This window comes from Hypanus sabinus, chromosome 4, assembly GCF_030144855.1.
Source record: "Hypanus sabinus isolate sHypSab1 chromosome 4, sHypSab1.hap1, whole genome shotgun sequence".
In the NCBI taxonomy this organism is placed as follows: domain Eukaryota; kingdom Metazoa; phylum Chordata; class Chondrichthyes; order Myliobatiformes; family Dasyatidae; genus Hypanus; species Hypanus sabinus.
In genome coordinates this window covers 38641358-38658469 of record NC_082709.1, presented here as the reverse complement: position 1 = coordinate 38658469, position 17112 = coordinate 38641358, and the positions used below count along the sequence as shown (strand labels likewise).

Below are 17112 nucleotides of genomic sequence, written 5' to 3'. Positions count from 1 at the left end.
CATGGAACTCATCACCTACCTGGATTAGTGCTACTCCACCAGCTCTCAAGAAGCACATTACTATCCTGATCAAAGCAGTTTGCCTGGTTGGTTTGTCACCCACCACCTTGAACCTCAGTATTGCTAGATACTGATTGTAGTGTGTACCTTCTATAAAATGCATTACACTGCAATTACTCACATCCATTACATTAAAAGAGCTCTCCAAACCTATAAGTTCTACCGATTAGAAGCACAAGGGTAACAAGTGCATGGAAACTGTAAGTTCCTCTTCAAATCATATACCATTTATAGATAAGTTGCTCATTGCTAGGTCTAATTCCTGGAATTACCTACTCAACAGGGCTACGGGAATACCTTCAACAAGACTGTGGAGGTTCAGAAAAGCAGCTATCACCTTCTCAATGACAATTAGGAATGAACAATAAATGCTGCTTTGTCAATGTAGCCCATTTCCCCCCAACATTTAAAAACTATCATTTTCATACAGGCATGGGTAGCATTAATAAAATGGATTCAACAGTGGCTAGATGGGAGATGCCAGAGAGTAGTGGTGGATAATTGTTTATCGGGATGGAGGCCGGTGACTAGCGGGGTGCCTCAGGGATCTGTTTTGGGCCCAATGTTGTTTGTAATATACATAAATGATCTGGATGTTGGGGTGGTAAATTGGATTAGTAAGTATGCCGATGATACTAAGGTAGGAGGTGTTGCGGATAATGAGGTGGGTTTTCAAAGCTTGCAGGGAGATTTATGCCAGTTAGAAGAATGGGCTGAACGTTGGCAGATGGAGTTTAATGCTGAGAAGTGTGAGGTTCTACCTTTTGGCAGGAATAATCCAAATAGAACATACAGGGTAAATGGTAGGGCATTGAGGAATGCAGAGGAACAGAGAGATCTAGGAATAACAGTGCATAGTTCCCTGAAGGTGGAGTATCATGTAGATAGGGTGGTGAAGAAGGCTTTTGGAACGCTGGCCTTTATAAATCAAAGCATTGAGTACAGAAGTTGGGATGTAATGTTAAAATTGTACAAGGCATTGGTAAGGCCAAATTTGGAATATTGTGTGCAGTTCTGGTCACCGAATTATAGGAAAGATATCAATAAATTAGAGAGAGTGCAGAGACGATTTACTAGGATGTTACCTGGGTTTCAGCACTTAAGTTACAGAGAAAGGTTGAACAAGTTAGGTCTCTATTCATTGGAGCGTAGAAGGCTGATGGGGGATTTGATCGAGGTATTTAAAATTTTGAGAGGGATAGATAGAGTTGACGTGAATAGGCTGTTACATTGAGAGTAGGGGAGATTCAAACGAGAGGACATGATTTGAGAGTTAGGGGGCAGAAGTTTAAGGGAAACACGAGGGGGTATTTCTTTACTCAGAGAGTGATAGCTGTGTGGAATGAGCTTCCTGTAGAAGTAGTAGAGGCCAGTTCAGTTGTGTCATTTAAGGTAAAATTGGATAGGTATATGGACAGGAAAGGAGGGTTATGGGCTGAGTGCGGCTAGGTGGGACTAGGTGAGATTAAGAGTTCGGCACGGACTAGGAGGGCCGAGATGGCCTGTTTCCATGCTGTGATTGTTATATGGTTATATGGTAATATGCTTTTGCCAACTGAGCATTATGTATTAGCCCAAGATGCAAGAAACAAATTGCCTATATCACCTTAGAAGAAAAGTATTTTTAATCTGAAGGTCAATATAATGTTGTCTTAAGTTTATAAACATTATTGTTATTCCAATCTTCCTAGGTAGAACTGTTATAAATGTTACACAACGCAATAGCATACATGGTATATTATGATGAATAGACAACATTCAGTTTTGGAAGTAAATGCATTTTATACCTAAGTTGACATTGTTATAAATTAAACAAGGAATATTATATCAATATTGCAGGACAGTTTGTTCTAATATTGTTCCAATATTCCTTAGTTCATGTTGTAAAATATAATATTTTCATTGAGCCAGAATGCATTACTTCTAAAACATAGAGATGGATATTTAAACTGTCAAGAATTTGATCTGGAAATAAAGAAAACCATAAAAATATCTAAAGAAAAATAGGTGATATTTTTGTTACTTTGATGTTTCAATTATAAACAATTGACAAACTATCATGCAACTGCTGTCTGTTGTGTGTTTTATTAAAGCCTTAAAGTATTGAGCCAAATCTTAGTGGTAGGTACCAGCAGTCCCACCCTAAAATGTTAGCAATTACCCCTGTAAATGTCAGCAAATTTGGGACATCAGTGCATGTAATTCATATGCAGAAACTCTGAATGTTTATGGATTTCAGCTGGTGAATTCTGAGGTACTGTAGCTACTAGATAGCACATGTGGAATCTGCTCGCAGATATTGAGCTGGGTTAAATATGCATAGAATCCGTGAATCCATTGATTTCAATAGACATAACAGCTGCAAAAAAAGAAAGGTTAAGTGATAATTAGTTAATTATTTGTTGTTGAATAATCATTTTTAAGTTATTCAAAGGCATTTTTGGATACTTTGAGTTTAATTTATTTATTAAAAGTTTATTTCTTTTCTTAAATTTTAGATGACCTCTGAACATCAAGAATATTCACAATCATTCTGAAAGCTTGGCAGCATTGACATATATTGGGCTTAGGATAGGAAGAATTGTCTTTGCTGTTCACTGGAAGTTTCTTACAGTTTCATTGTGGGATATAATTATACCAAACAAGTCTCTGTTTTCATGCAGTGCATCACTGACAGAGTCCTAGCAAGTCAGTAAACCAGTTTGGCCCCTGGCTCTGAACCTCATGTCTGAGCCCACTCCACAAAATTCTAGTCATTAGTACAAACCACATGGATGTCTTCCAATAATTTTCATTATTGTTACATTTCTGTCAAAATGTTCCAAAATTCTTTATAAGGAATCAAGCAGTAAAAAAGGTTATATGGATCAAAGGTAACAAAGTTTTGAGGTTGCTTTTATATTTATAGTAAAGGTCTAAAACAGTGACATAGTACATATAGGATAAATGAAGACCTGCCAGCATCGACAGTTTGGAGAAAGACACTTCTGCAGAAAAAAAAACAGAACAAAGGGTGAAAGATGGTAACAGGTGTGATTTATAAATAGGGACAATGGTTTAAAAATTATGTTATTAACTGCATTGGGTTACTACCTGCCTTTTTGTCCATCTCACCTGTAGAATGAATTGCTTCCCAGTACTGCTTTTTCATCACACTCAGAACCTCAAGTGATCTTGCCCCCATTTCCTGTTTTCGATAGTCTTTGCTCTCCAACATCCCTAAACAGGTAATGAATGATGAGCCTGATTTTTAATCACAGTCTTTTAGATGCAGTGAAAAAGTTTGATATGCTGTTTATAAATTTTTCAATGCTGGTAAGAACTGGCCTCATTTAATGATACATTAAAATTGAGAGTCTATTTCTTAATGCATCATTTACTTTATTTTATTTCATTTAATTTTATGTCTTAATCATTTCGGGTGTAAATTCAGCCTGGCATCAAAATGGTTTAGAGATGATCAACGAAGAAGCTATGTTGAAAGTTAGAGCAGAAAAGCAAAATATTTGATCATAGTGTTTGTGCAGACTCTTGGTGGCCTCAAAACATAATTAACTCCCTGTTCCAAATATTTTTGTAGCTTTGTACCTTTGTGCTTACTCTCCATTGATAACAAGGAAGTGTTACTCTCTTGATATCAAGTAGTATTTTACAATAAATCATCATCCTCCATCCTTTCTTAAAAGTAGGTTTAAACACCCTATGTTATTATTTGAATAAAAGCAGAGAACTATCCTGAATTATATTTATCTGCCAAGCAACATCAGCAAAATACATTATCTAGTTCTTTACTTTATTATCATCTGTGGACCCCTTCTATGTGGAAAGTAGCTGCTGCTTTTCCTACATCAAATATTGATTTCATCTCATCTAATAACATTTCAGTGACTACAAAGCTATAAAAGTAGAACAATTTTATCTATTAACCACACTTACTGCTTGGCCAAATTGTTCTCCTTCATGTTGACACAGTTCTATTGGGCCCATGGTGGGCCAACTCCACACAACGCTCTTTGGAATCAGGGCCCGCCAGTCTTACGTGCATTTCCACAAACTGGACTGCTACCACAAGGGTAAAAATGCATAGAAGATGGAAAACAGACTAACAAGAAGCTGGTTTAAATTTTCTGATATTATTAGTAGTTTGTAGCTTCCATTTTTACGTATTTATGTTCAATTTTTTATCACTATGGACTCTGCAGTATCAAATATGCAGCAAGGTGAGATGAGGAAGCCCTCAGAAGTGATGAGCAGTTCATACAAAATGCGAGTACATAAGCATTTTGTATGAGATGTTCTGTCATTTATAGAAAACACTTCCCTAGGAAAGATCAGGTATCATCTATGAAGGTGTTGTGTATTTAATATTTCAGTAATATTTGAGTGATATTGTAAATATATTGTTTGATTAAGCATTGTTTATTAGTTACATAACTCATTATGGATTATATGTAAAAGTATGTGAATGGCACCCATCATTACGCCACCATGTCACAAATGTGCACCACACTAAGGTAAGAACAAAGTACACATTATCCTTGATAATGTGTTTTCCTTTTGGTTGGGTTTGGAATTAGAAAACATGACAGTGGCAACAAGTAAATTTAAAAATTAACTTGAGATGACTACCTATTGAAGCACAGAGAGATGTTCAAGGTTTAAAAAGAAAGTACCACACAGTTTTTCTTCAGAAAAGGGAGAGAGACATTCAAGTTAAGAATAAAGTGCAGCATGAGTCTCTTTGAAAGAGGACAGAGATGGTTGAGATAAAAAAAGCAGAAAATAGATGAATTTCATGGTTTCATAAGTATTGGGTGATAATATTTTTTTTAAAAAGTGGAAATGGCTGGCTACATTGGAACAATAGGCACATTCAATTGCACAAAAGATAACTGGTTGATGTATACTGAATAAACTGAGCAGGACCTTGAACCAAATGAAATAGCCAATGAGAAATGAGGGCCAGTTTTGCTGAAGTGCATTTGGTGGAAGAGCATATAGTTTGCTTGCAGGTTTGTCTGCTCCAACCAAACCAGCCAAATTGAGCTTTGCTGATATCATGAACATAATGGAAGAACATTTAGAATTGAAACCTTTGTTGATTGCAGAATGCTTTAAGTTTCATAAGCAGAAATAAAAGGCAGGGAAATCCATTACAGCTTATGCAAGTGAATTGAAGAAACTGGTCAAGCATTGTCATTTTCATGAAGGGCTTAATGATGCTCTGAGAGATCACTTAGTTTGTGAAAACTTACAAGAAAGCATTCAAAACAGCTCCTCAGTAAAGCACAACTCACATTTAAAAGAGCAGTTGAAATTGCTGTATCAATGGAAGCGGCAACCAGAGATACAATTTAGTTGCAGTCAGAAATTAAAGTAGGCGCGAACAAAATTACAACATCTAAACAGACTGACCACACAAATTGTGTTACCATTGTAGCAGAGGCTAACATACACCAGAACAATACAGGGTTAAGGGTGAAACTTGCAGAAAATGTAACAAAGTAAGACTCATACAAAGAACATGCCAGGCAGTCAAAAATAAATGGATTGCACAAGAAAGAGAAAATGATAAAAGCCAAGTTGTAGTATCAAAAAAGAGCACTAGTCAGCATGCTGTTGATGAAAAATCTGATAATGATAAGAGTAATGAGGGTTGGGTAACCTTGAGGTTTACAAAGTGAAAACTAACAAAAGACAAGCAATATGAATTACACCAGAATTGAATGGCGAATTAATTAAAATGGAATTGGACACTGGCTCAGCTGTTTTAGCCATTACATAAAATGAATTTGAACGGCATTTCAAAGATATCAAACTGAAGGTTGTAGATTTTTAACTAAGAACTTAAGCTGGAGAAAAGATAACTCTTGTGGTAATGACATTTATAACAGTGAAATACAACAACCAGAAGTTACATTGTGGTAAAAACAGGAGGGCCAGAAATGTGAGGCTGTGATTGGCTGAGAGAACAACAACTTGATTGGACACCATCCACCAATTGCATGCCATATCCTTTGCAACAGAGTCAGCTGAAAGCAAATTAAGAAAAGTACTGCATGATGCCACAGCAGTGTTTAAGGATAGCAGTGGAAAACTCAAATTCCACACCCAAGGTTTACCATCTGTGATAAAGTAACCAGTGAGCTAGATTGCACAGAGGTGGAAGGAATTCTTTCTTTGAGTGGGACACACAGACAATGCCAGTGGTCCCAGTAGCCAAGAATAGTGGGTCTGTCAGGATCAGTGGTGATTTTAAGGTCATCATCAACCCAGTACAGAAAGTGGTCTTAGCCAAGGCATACTGTTACGAATGTGCCACAACTCTAAGGGGCCGAAGAGTACAAAGTCGCCCCCTTCTTTTTGAGAATTGCAAGATCGCTATTAATTCGGGTCTGGGACCCAGGAAATGAGAGAGAATCCACAAGGTTTGGAATGTGCCCTGGCCTCAGCGAAACAAAGCCACTGATAACGGGCATTGTCTCTTGGAGACGGAATTGTGTATTGAGTACTGTACTGTTCACTGAAGCCCTCAGGGGACAACCAGAGTGGGCTGGTTGAGGGATTGCATCATCCCAACCTGAGTGACATCTGAGACCCCGTGAGTAAGGATAAAAGAGGGTCTGGGGAACAACCCCTTTAGACGCACCAGGAGAAACGCTAGAAATCCCGTGACAGCGTTTAATAGCGACAGCCGGTGGGGGGACTTGTGTGCATCCTTCCCTTGCCTGGGATTGGCGGGCTTGCCACGGAAGAATGGCTTAGCTAAAGGAGAGGCCACAAGTGAACGGCCACAACAACGAGATTCCAAAGGATCGAAATCATAAAAGGGATTGGCAAGTTTTCTCCGAATCTCTCTCTCTCTCCAACCAAAAGCTGCAGCCTGCATGAACTGAGTGACTTTTACATTTCCATCGGACAATACATTATCCCCTAGACAACGATAGAGATGATTTCTTATTGATTATTATTATACCCGCACTTTTAGATTTAGTATTGACGACGTATATTATCTGTATGTTTGCATTGATATTATTTTTGTGTATTTTTACTAATAAATACTGTTAAAGATCGTATCATCAGGCTTCAATGGACCTCTCTATCTTTGCTGGTAAGTGACCCAGTTATGGGGTGTGGTGAACTACATATACCTGTCTGGACACGCCCCCTGCTGACTGCTCCTGTGGCTCCTCCCACAGGCCCCTGTATAAAGGCAATGAGAGGCCGGGCTCAGGCCTTGCCAAACATGGCTGCTGAGCTTCACCACTTGAACTCACTACTACAAATCGGGAAGAAATGGCAATGGACAAAGTAGTATGATGTGGCTTTCCAAAAGACAAAGAAAATGGTGACATCAAACAATGTACTCATACATTATGATCCATATCATCCATTGAAGCTTGCCTGTGACCTCTTGCCTTGTGGTATAGGGACAGTCAAGTCACATGTTATGAGTAATGGAACTGAACACCCCAATGTTTTTGTATCACGGTCTTTACCGCTGCAGGGAAAATTATGCACAAATTGGAGTGCAACACAATTCAACCAATACTTGTATAGGAAAGAGTATACCCTCATTACTGATTGTCAACCACTAGTGTCTATTTTCAATTCATCAAAGGGTATTCCACTAACAGTAGCAGCACGAATGCAGAGATGGGCTCTGTTTTTTTGGAGGACACAAATTACAAGATCAAATTCAAGAGGACAACTGATCATGGAAATGCGGATGGATTTTCCTGTTCACCCTTGGAAAAGGTAATACCTTAAAAATTTACAAATGAGGACACTCCTCTAGACGTATTCTCCCTAACACAAATCAAGAGTAACCCAATTAAGGTAGAGATGATCCAAAGAGAAACCAGAAAAGACCCCTCATTGTCTCAGGTCACTTGGCCACCAAAAATGGCTAGAATATGAAGCAGAATTCCAGTTTCCCCATTTTACCAGTGCCGGGAGGAATTTGCCCTTTGACAGATGTTGCCTTATGTGGGGATTGAGAGTTGTTGTACCTTTCAAGCTGAAAGCTAAACTGTTGGAGAAGCTATGTGCCAGTCATCTAGGATGGTCAAAATGAAAAAGTTGGCTTGAAGCTTTGTCTGGTGGCTTGGGGAGCAGATTGGACAGCCTGCCGTGCACTGTTCAGAATCCCGACATGTTCAGAAGATGCCAACAGCAGTGCCTCTCCATCCCTGGGAATTGTCTGTATTGCCTTTACAGAGGATTCATGTGGATTTTGGTGGACCATTCAGGGCTACAAATCTCTTGGTAGTAGTGGATATAACTACAAAATGTCCAGAAGTCCCTTGCACTTGAATTTCCTCTAAACCCAATCTCAGAAGGGGTATGCAGGACAAACAGCTGAGATAAATTGAAGGCTCCTCAAACAAGAAAGTTTGATGTTTCACTCCTGGGTAAACAGTACTGGCAAGGGACTGCAGAGGTGATCAGAAGTGGGTACTTGGGAAGATTAAAGACAGAACTGGACCACACTCCTACACAGTGGAAATTGCATCCAATTTCATCTGGAGACGTCACATTGATCAGTAGAGGAGAGCAGTCAATTGTTAGAGATGAATTGTGTCCGAAGCTGTCAGAACCACTTCCTGCAATCTCAGAGTCAACTCTACAACCACCACAGAGGAGACTCCAGATCCTGAGATTGTTTCACAGCCACAATTGAGTATTTAGTATTTGAGTGATATTGTAAATATATTGCTTGATTAAGCATTCATTATTGTTTACGTAATTAATATGGGTTATATGTAAAGTATGTGAATGACATACTGTCCGTTTTTACGCCATTATGTCTTAAGTGCGCACCTCACTAAAGTAAGAACTTAGAACACATGCTATCCTGGGCTCCCGTGTTTTTCTTTTGATTAGTTTTGGAGTCACAATGCATAATAGATATTTTGGGCTGAGATCCTTCATCAGTGCATGGATCACCTTTTGGCTTTGACAATGAATGGAGTGACTCTGAATGTATCATTGAGTTGAGCTCAGATAATTCCCCTTCCACATCTACACGAAGATTCTGCAGATGGACATTAATCTGTAGAGACTAATCAGTAGTCTAGCTTTTTCATAGACAGAATCATTTGCAAGGTTAGAATCAGTGCTAGATATTCTGCTGACAACTAATGAGCCTTAAGTATTTAGCTGGGAGATATGATGGCCATGGTCCTCCAAAATATTTGGCACATAGACTAGAAATACTGCTCATGGCTTGGATAAACAAATACAGGTGCTGTCTACTGCATTTGTAGTTAATGTATTCGGCGAAAAAATATACTACTGCCAAAATAATTTGCTCATAGAATCCCATAGCCACCTGACACTGATATAGACCATTGTGGTCTGAATTATTTACTACCTGTCTGTGTGAAGAAACAATGGCCTGAGAATCTGTTGTGCACCCTAGCAGTATGCTTTGGGAAGGACTTCCACCAACGACCTACTCCTCTTCTACTTCCTACTACATTAGATCTAAAACCATATCAATGGCAAGGACAAGAAGAATGCAGTGTATAAGAATAAGTATCCACCCTTTCCTGGATAGAATTACAGAGAGTTCCAGATCAGTCTAAGCAACAGAATGAGGAATCTTGAGGTATACTGCAGCATGTTCCTGTGACAGAGATTATATCATCCTTATGTGGTGAACTACAAATACCTGTCTGGACACGCCCCCCCCCCCCCCCCCCGCTGACTGCTCCTGTGGCTCCTCCCACGGACCCCGGTATAAAGGCAATTGGAGACACAGCCCCGGCCTCAGTTTCCACGATGTAGTGTGGTGGTCAATTGCTACTTGTTCTATCTTCTAGCCAATAAAAGCCTATATCTCGCCTCACGTCTCCGAGAGTTATTGATGGTGCATCACCTTACTACAAAAATAATATTTATCTAATCCAGTTATATTATTATGATATACAAAATATAGAAAAAATTAGACAAAGCAGCAGATACATACCTTTAAGAAGATTCCAAACATCTAGCTCTGGGATATTCTGCTCAATTATGAATTTGAAAATATTAGTGTTGAAGTAGAGTGCTGCTAAATGAACAATATTATTCCCTTCACTGTCAGTCTTTAATATATTGGCTCCTAGAGATAGTAGATATTGAAGTGCGTCAAATGCACCAGCCATTGTAGCAAGTAATAATGGACTTGCATGATATCTAAATCAAAAAGCAATAAAATTAAATAATTTAATTTGGGGAAATCAATATCTACATTAATATATTTATAACTTACTTAACAACACAGATTTTCTTTTGGTCTGGGGTGTACCAGGAGAATGGTAGAGGTTGAGGACATATACCCTCAATTCAGCTTTCATTTTGAAAATACCATCCTGTTCTGATCTTTGAACTATCCTTCATTCCACCCTTCCAATCATACTACGTTTGCAAACTTGCTGTATTTGATCAGGAGATGAGCTCCTATTTAATTGCATTGATTAATAAACAGTATCCGCTCCTTCCACCTCATTAATAACACATTTTTGCCTCAGCACATTTACAGCTTTGTTAGCTCCAATAAAAAAAAACTGTTCTACCACTCTCCTGGTTGGTGTCGTATTTTCCACATTCTATAAATATCCTCTTCAAAACTCTGCCAACCATGTTCTAATTTGCACCATATTACTCCATTACTCTTAAATTTGCTAATTTAAATTAGCTCAGTACACGATTTTTTAAAGTGTTTTTTTTGTTCCTTAAGGTTGTTATAGCCGGGGGTGGTAATGGAGACAAGCTCCCACTACCTATTAAATGCTCCCAATGGCGTGCGACTCAAATAGCCTCTGGCAACCTAGTCCAGCTCCTGGTCTTCAAGTGTGGCTTAGCTACTAAGCCCGGCAGAACCATTTCGACTGACAAGGCAAAGCCAGGTTAGTGGTGTCTTAAAAACAGTTGCTTCAGGCAGATGGGCCTCATCAGCTATGTTTGGCAGCTCATCTAGGAGAAGGAAATCTCCAATCTCAAACTTCCACCTCCTTCTAGCTATACCCACTCATGGGAACGGTTTGGGAGTAAACCCCGAGGGAAAATTCTGGAGCTGGAGTCCTTAAGGCAGTCCTACACTGAGTTCAATGCTGACTGGCGGTTCCTGCGATGCTTCTGGTATCAAACTGTATCGGTTTCTGCCATTCCTTTGGATTCATCAGATACAGGGAGAGGAGCTTGCTACATGGGCAGCAGCTTGCTCTCCATATCATACTGCCCAGGCTTGCGTATCTAGACAGCTAGGATGCAATACCCACGGTCAACTCTGACCGACAGAGGCCTCAACAACACAATTTTAAAATTGTTATAAGTATTTTGTAATCCTACTTCCGCTTTACTGCTTCCTATATCTGTAGACTCCCCTATATCACTCTTCCCCTTACTTCCTCTTAACCTTCTGATGTATCTGCATTCATTTAATAGTGGGCACTTGCACATCCCTGATAATAAATCACACCATCTCCAATATTTATAGTTATGGCTGCCCATCACCACCACTCTGGAACACCCTCATTTAACCGTTCTAATTCAATTTTCACATATAAACTGATCCTTAAAACCTAATTCTTGATTAAGTTTGTTGTTTTTCCGAATAGCTCCAAATGTGGTTCATAGTCAATTTTTAAAATATAATGCTCTTATAAAAGCACCTTGGAGTACTTACTACAGTAACAATAATTGCTTAGAAATTGATCCTCTAATGGAACTGCTAAACACTATATTGATTTTAAAAGAATGAATTTTAGTGCAGATATCACATCCTGATGTAGTTAACATTACTAACTGGGGATGAACTTCCAGTCAATACATTATAAATGTATTGTTACAGAAATGGCTCAGAGCAAACATCTGTTTTATTACTTTTGCCAACACACCAGCAAGCCCTGCTGGTGGCTGAGATCAAAAATACACAGTATTTGAAAATTTGACATCTGCGCAAGAGCATTTCTATTTTATAACAATGCTATGTTTGTGTTTTGTGAATCTACACTTTTTATTCCGTTTGTTCCAGAATCACCCTATATTGAGTATAGAGTAAGAATGTATTTATAATTCTAAAGACAGCACCAGCACTACAAATGCAAAGTAAAACAATTGTCATCACTCCACTTCAGTACATTGTCTCAGCCTTTGAAAACCAATGATTCATCATTATTGTTGGTGAAAGCCAGACATTGACTGAAAAAACATTACTGATGTTTCACTCATAATGTAATTTACAGAAAGGCACAAGCAATTACAAATAAGCATAGTAATTTTGTTTTTATTATTTAAATTTATAAATTACTTAATTTTGTGTTCTTAATTATTTGTTTCCAACATATAGGCAATGGAACACTTACTCAGCTGATGTCTCTAGCTCTAACAGTCTGGGATCCTTTCCATGCAGAGCTCTAATGCAGGAAATGTTATCAAAATATGCGGCAAAGTGCATTGCTGTCCACCCTCGTGCATCCGTCATGGTATGATCTGCCCGCAATGCCATCAGGCAATTCAGAACACCAAGTGAACCACACTTTGCTGCCAAATGCAAACCCATTTGACCTACAAGTGAAACAATTACAAGTTGAAACAAAAAACCTTAAACACAAAGTACACTGCAGGTACTGGTAACATGTTCAAAGCAAAACGTACAACAAGCTGGAGAAACTCAGCAGGTTGGGAAGCATCCGTGGAAATGAACAGTCAATGTTTCGGACCGAGACTCTTTGTCAGGACTGAAGAGGGAGGGGACAGAGGCCCTATAAAGAAGGTGGGGGAGGGTGGGAAGGAGAAGGCTGGTAGGTGCCAGGTGAAAAACCAGTAAGAAGAAAGATCAAGGGGTGGGGGAGGGAAAGCAGGGAGGGAATAGGCAGGAAAGGTGAAGGAGGAATGTAAGGGGAAAGCACTATGTGTAGTAGAAGAAGGCAGAATCATGAGAGACGTGATAGGCAGCTGGAGGAGGAGGCAGAATGAAACTGGGATGGGGGAAGGGAGAGGGAGGGAATTACCGGAACGTTGGAGAATTCAATGTTCATGCCAAGGGGCTGGAGACTACCCAGACGAAAATAACCTTGATATTTTGTTAGTTAGATTACAATAGAATCTTAACAGATTTTAAGTAACAGGCTGAGGTAGTCAGGTTTTTTTGGATTTGGGGTTGTGGAGCCAGGTTCTATCAGCAATGCAAGTGCTGGGTGAGGTGGAAACTGCAGCAGCTAGTGAAATTGTCACTCAACAGAACTGGACCAATATTTATATGACATTTGCTAGTGCTTTTGAGGTGATTTAAACTAAGTTGGCATGGGTTTGGAATTAGAATGTAGAATCAGGATATGTATCCTAAAGATTGGGAGAATACACAACACCATAGGAAATACTGCTGTATTACATAGGAGTAGATAAGATATAATACAGGAAGACCTTGGACAAATCCACTGAACAGGGTATGTTAATCTACCGAACTGCAAGTGCAATAGGATTATAATGTTTTTGCAATAACAAAGACCTGCCCAAAGCAGGTCAGGATAAAGTAATAAACGTTCCTGGAGACCAGGTGTTCAAGAAAAATAGGGGTGGGGAGTTCAAGGAGGAGTGGTGAATTGGCAGTACTGATTAAGAATATAGAGGGAGAAGAATATTCTGAAGTCCACTGACTCAAGTAATCCCAAATTCACTTTTGAAACAGGCGGGAAGTTCAGACCACTGTGAGAGTGAGAGATTGAAGATATTCTTGAACACTCCAGCCAGTTGGAGGCATAGGTTTCAGCACCAGCCCCATCGGGACCTGATGCTTCATAATGGTTCACCCTCTTGTAGATGTTCTGACATTAGTCTCTGAGCCAGAGATCACAGGGTCACTGAATGCTTTGGGGACTTGGGGATTCATACAGGTATGGTGTTACTCTTCCTTTTTAAGTGTGCGTAAGAGGCATTGAGCTCATCAAGGAGTGAAGCACTTAGGCAATTTATGCATTTAGGATTTGCCTTATAGAAAAGTACATTAACTGCATACTACTAAATGTTTTGTTAATTCAGTAGTACAAAACATTAAAATAATATTTTCTTGTATTATTTGCAGTATAATATCTTAGAATTAAAGCACAAATATACATTGGTTTTGAAAATTAATGAATTGAAAATTGCTAGTCACAGAAAATTAATCCCTATATATCCTGCTTTTACATATTTAACAGCTTTAGGAGCCCACCTGAATTCACAAAACTATCACTGCGAGGCTGATTGAATTTCAGACGTATTGTGGTCAGCTGACAGATAATTGGCACATGGTTATGTATTGCAGCATGATGAACAAGTCCATAGCCAGTTTCATCCACAACTCCAAGCTGTGACATTGGATTTTGCTGACAATATGAATAAAGGACAGCAGCAAGTCCACTGTCAGTTACGGATAGTAGACCAAAGGGCAAATTCTGCATTGAAAAAATATAGAAACTAGCACAATTTCATGACATCCACATTTCAGCACAGCACTCTTAAAAATGAGATTTCTGAATGTTTATAAAATAACTTCTGAATAATATCTTTATAATTCAGATCTGGCATACTGATGTCCAGGTAAATAATGGCTCATTCCATGTAAGGACCACTGTGTACAACTTTCTAAAAATAATTGCACAATTAAAATAGAGGAAGATATGAAGAATGAAAGCACTAAGTCTCAGAATATATGTATGATAGGGAACAGAAGAGAGAAATGTGCAAATATTCTAAGCTTGTTGAATTGTGAATTTCTGTGTAAAAAAAAGCTGTAGTTCATTTCTAAAGTAAATTTATAATTAAAGTATGCATATGCCACCATATACTAACTTGGGGTTCATTTTCTTGCAGGCATTTGCAATTATTTAATAATAATTAAATAATATTGGGAACATGAATTGCAGAATTTTTGAAAGTGAGTTCATATGTTGTGGAATCAGTTCAGTATTGAGGCAAGTAAAGTCATCCACAGTAGTTCAGGAGCTTGATGGTTGAAGAGCAATAGTTGTTCCTGAACCTTTGGTGTGGTAACTAAGGCTTATGTATCTCCTTCCCAATAGCAGAACTGAGAAGAGAGTATGGCTTGCATGGTGGGGGTCCTTGATTATGGATGCTGTTTTCTTATGGCAGTGCTTCTTGTAGAGGTGCTCAATCATGAGGAAGGCTTCTCCTGTGAAGGAAAACCACGTCTAGGATTGCATTTAACATTCAGTACCACAGATTAAAAATCCAATGGGATTTGAAGATTTGAACTGAAATGCCAAAGTGAGAGATCTCCAATAGTTTCTCCTACTGCTACATAACTAGAAGTATAACCAAATATTTAAACAGTGGTAATAACATTGTTTTTTAACTTCTGTGTGGAAGCAATTTTTGGTGCCTTGTACATCAGCTGAATGATGTCATGCCTAATCTCTTAAAGGGGAGATGTATACTGGCTTCAGCCACAGCTGGAGGTCATTAGACAGCTTAGAGCGCCTTCCTACCACACATGAAAACAAATATTAGACGTAGAAAACATAGAAAACTTACAGCACAATACAGGCCCTTCGGCCCACAAAGTTGTGCTGAACATGTCACTACCTTAGAACTACCTAGGCTTTACCTCCTATTTTTCTAAGCTCCACGTAGCCATCTAGGAGTCTCTTAAAAAACCCTATCGTTTCCACCTCCAACACCGCCACTAGCAGTCCATTCCAGGCACTCACCACTCTCTGCGTAAAAAACTTACCCCTGACATCTCCTCTGGACCTACTTCCAAGCAGCTTAAAACTATGTCCTCTCATGCTAGCCATTTCATCCCTGGGGAAAAGCCTCTGACTATCCACATGATCAATGCCTCTCATTATCTTGTACACCTCAATTAGGTCTCCTCTCATCCTCTGTCGCCCCAAGGAGAAAAGGCCAAGTTCACTCAACCTATTCTCACAAGGCATGCTCTCCAATCCAGGTAACATCCTTGCAAATCTCCTCTGCACCCTTTTTATGGATTCCACATCCTTCCTGTGGTGAGGCAACCAGAATTGAGCACAGTACTCCAAGTGGGAAGTGGGGCCTGACCAGGGTCCTATATAGCTGCAACATTTTTCATGGCTCTTAAACCCAGTCTCATGATTGATGAAGGCCAATGCACCATTTGCCACAGAGTCAACCTGTATAGCAGCTTTGAGTGTCCTATGGACTCGGACCCCAAGATCCCTCTGATCCTCCTCACTGCCAAAAGTCTTACCATTACTAACCCATCCCTCCACTTCCTCATCGAGGTCATTTATAAAAATCACAAAGAGTAGGGGTCCCAGAACAGATCCCTGAGGCACACCACTGGTCATATATTCCCAAACTCCGCATTGGATGTCTGTGCAGAGAAAACATACAACTGTGCACCAGGTGACAAATAAATCTTTAAGATCAGAGATGATGCCTCATTGGAAAATGAGGAAGGTTACTGATGGGCATGCACAAGAATTTGAATTTGACCACATTTTATAGGAAATTTAAATAGTTGCATATTTTATGCAATGATATGATTGACCATTATTGGTAGGGAGGGGTGTAGGGAGCCTACACAGACGTTGGACATATTTGTGCATGGTTCTGCCAGGAACCATGCCCAGTGACCCCATCCATTGCTATTAGAAATGAAATAAAGTCATCTGAATAATGAAATTCAGGGAGTGCAAACAACCCATTCATAAGTGATTGTACAAATAAATTCACATGCATTGATCCATGCACCACAGCTTCAGACAATAGTCTCTATTGAACAGCAGTCTCTATTGGTCATTTCTGACACTCATATTTTACAATATACTTACTTACCACAACTTCTATACTCATAGAAAAAGATCTCAGTGTCCAAGACCTATCAGATAAGTCATTGCAAGCACATCTCTCAGACACATTGTAACCTACTTCCCTCTCCATAGGCTAAATGATTTTGAAGAGGGTGCTGCTACTTATAGGATCAGATGCTACAAAGACAAATGCAGGAGATGGTGTAAACCACATTAATTCTCATTCTAACATCCCATTTACTCCACTGCACAAAATCCTTCCTTAGGA

At 39.2% G+C, this 17112-nt stretch overlaps 1 protein-coding gene across 1 annotated transcript in view; it reads right to left on the bottom strand.

The window, feature by feature from the left end:
• Nucleotides 1–17112, bottom strand: part of ankar (ankyrin and armadillo repeat containing) — an 82901-nt gene that overhangs the window by 43026 nt on the left and 22763 nt on the right. The window contains exons 7-10 of the mRNA XM_059969049.1: nt 14261–14483; nt 12414–12615; nt 10034–10242; nt 3175–3279 (exon numbers count right to left, since the gene is read on the bottom strand). Of these exons, the coding sequence (XP_059825032.1) occupies nt 3175–3279; nt 10034–10242; nt 12414–12615; nt 14261–14483 (739 nt within the window). The remainder of the gene's footprint in view (nt 1–3174; nt 3280–10033; nt 10243–12413; nt 12616–14260; nt 14484–17112) is intronic.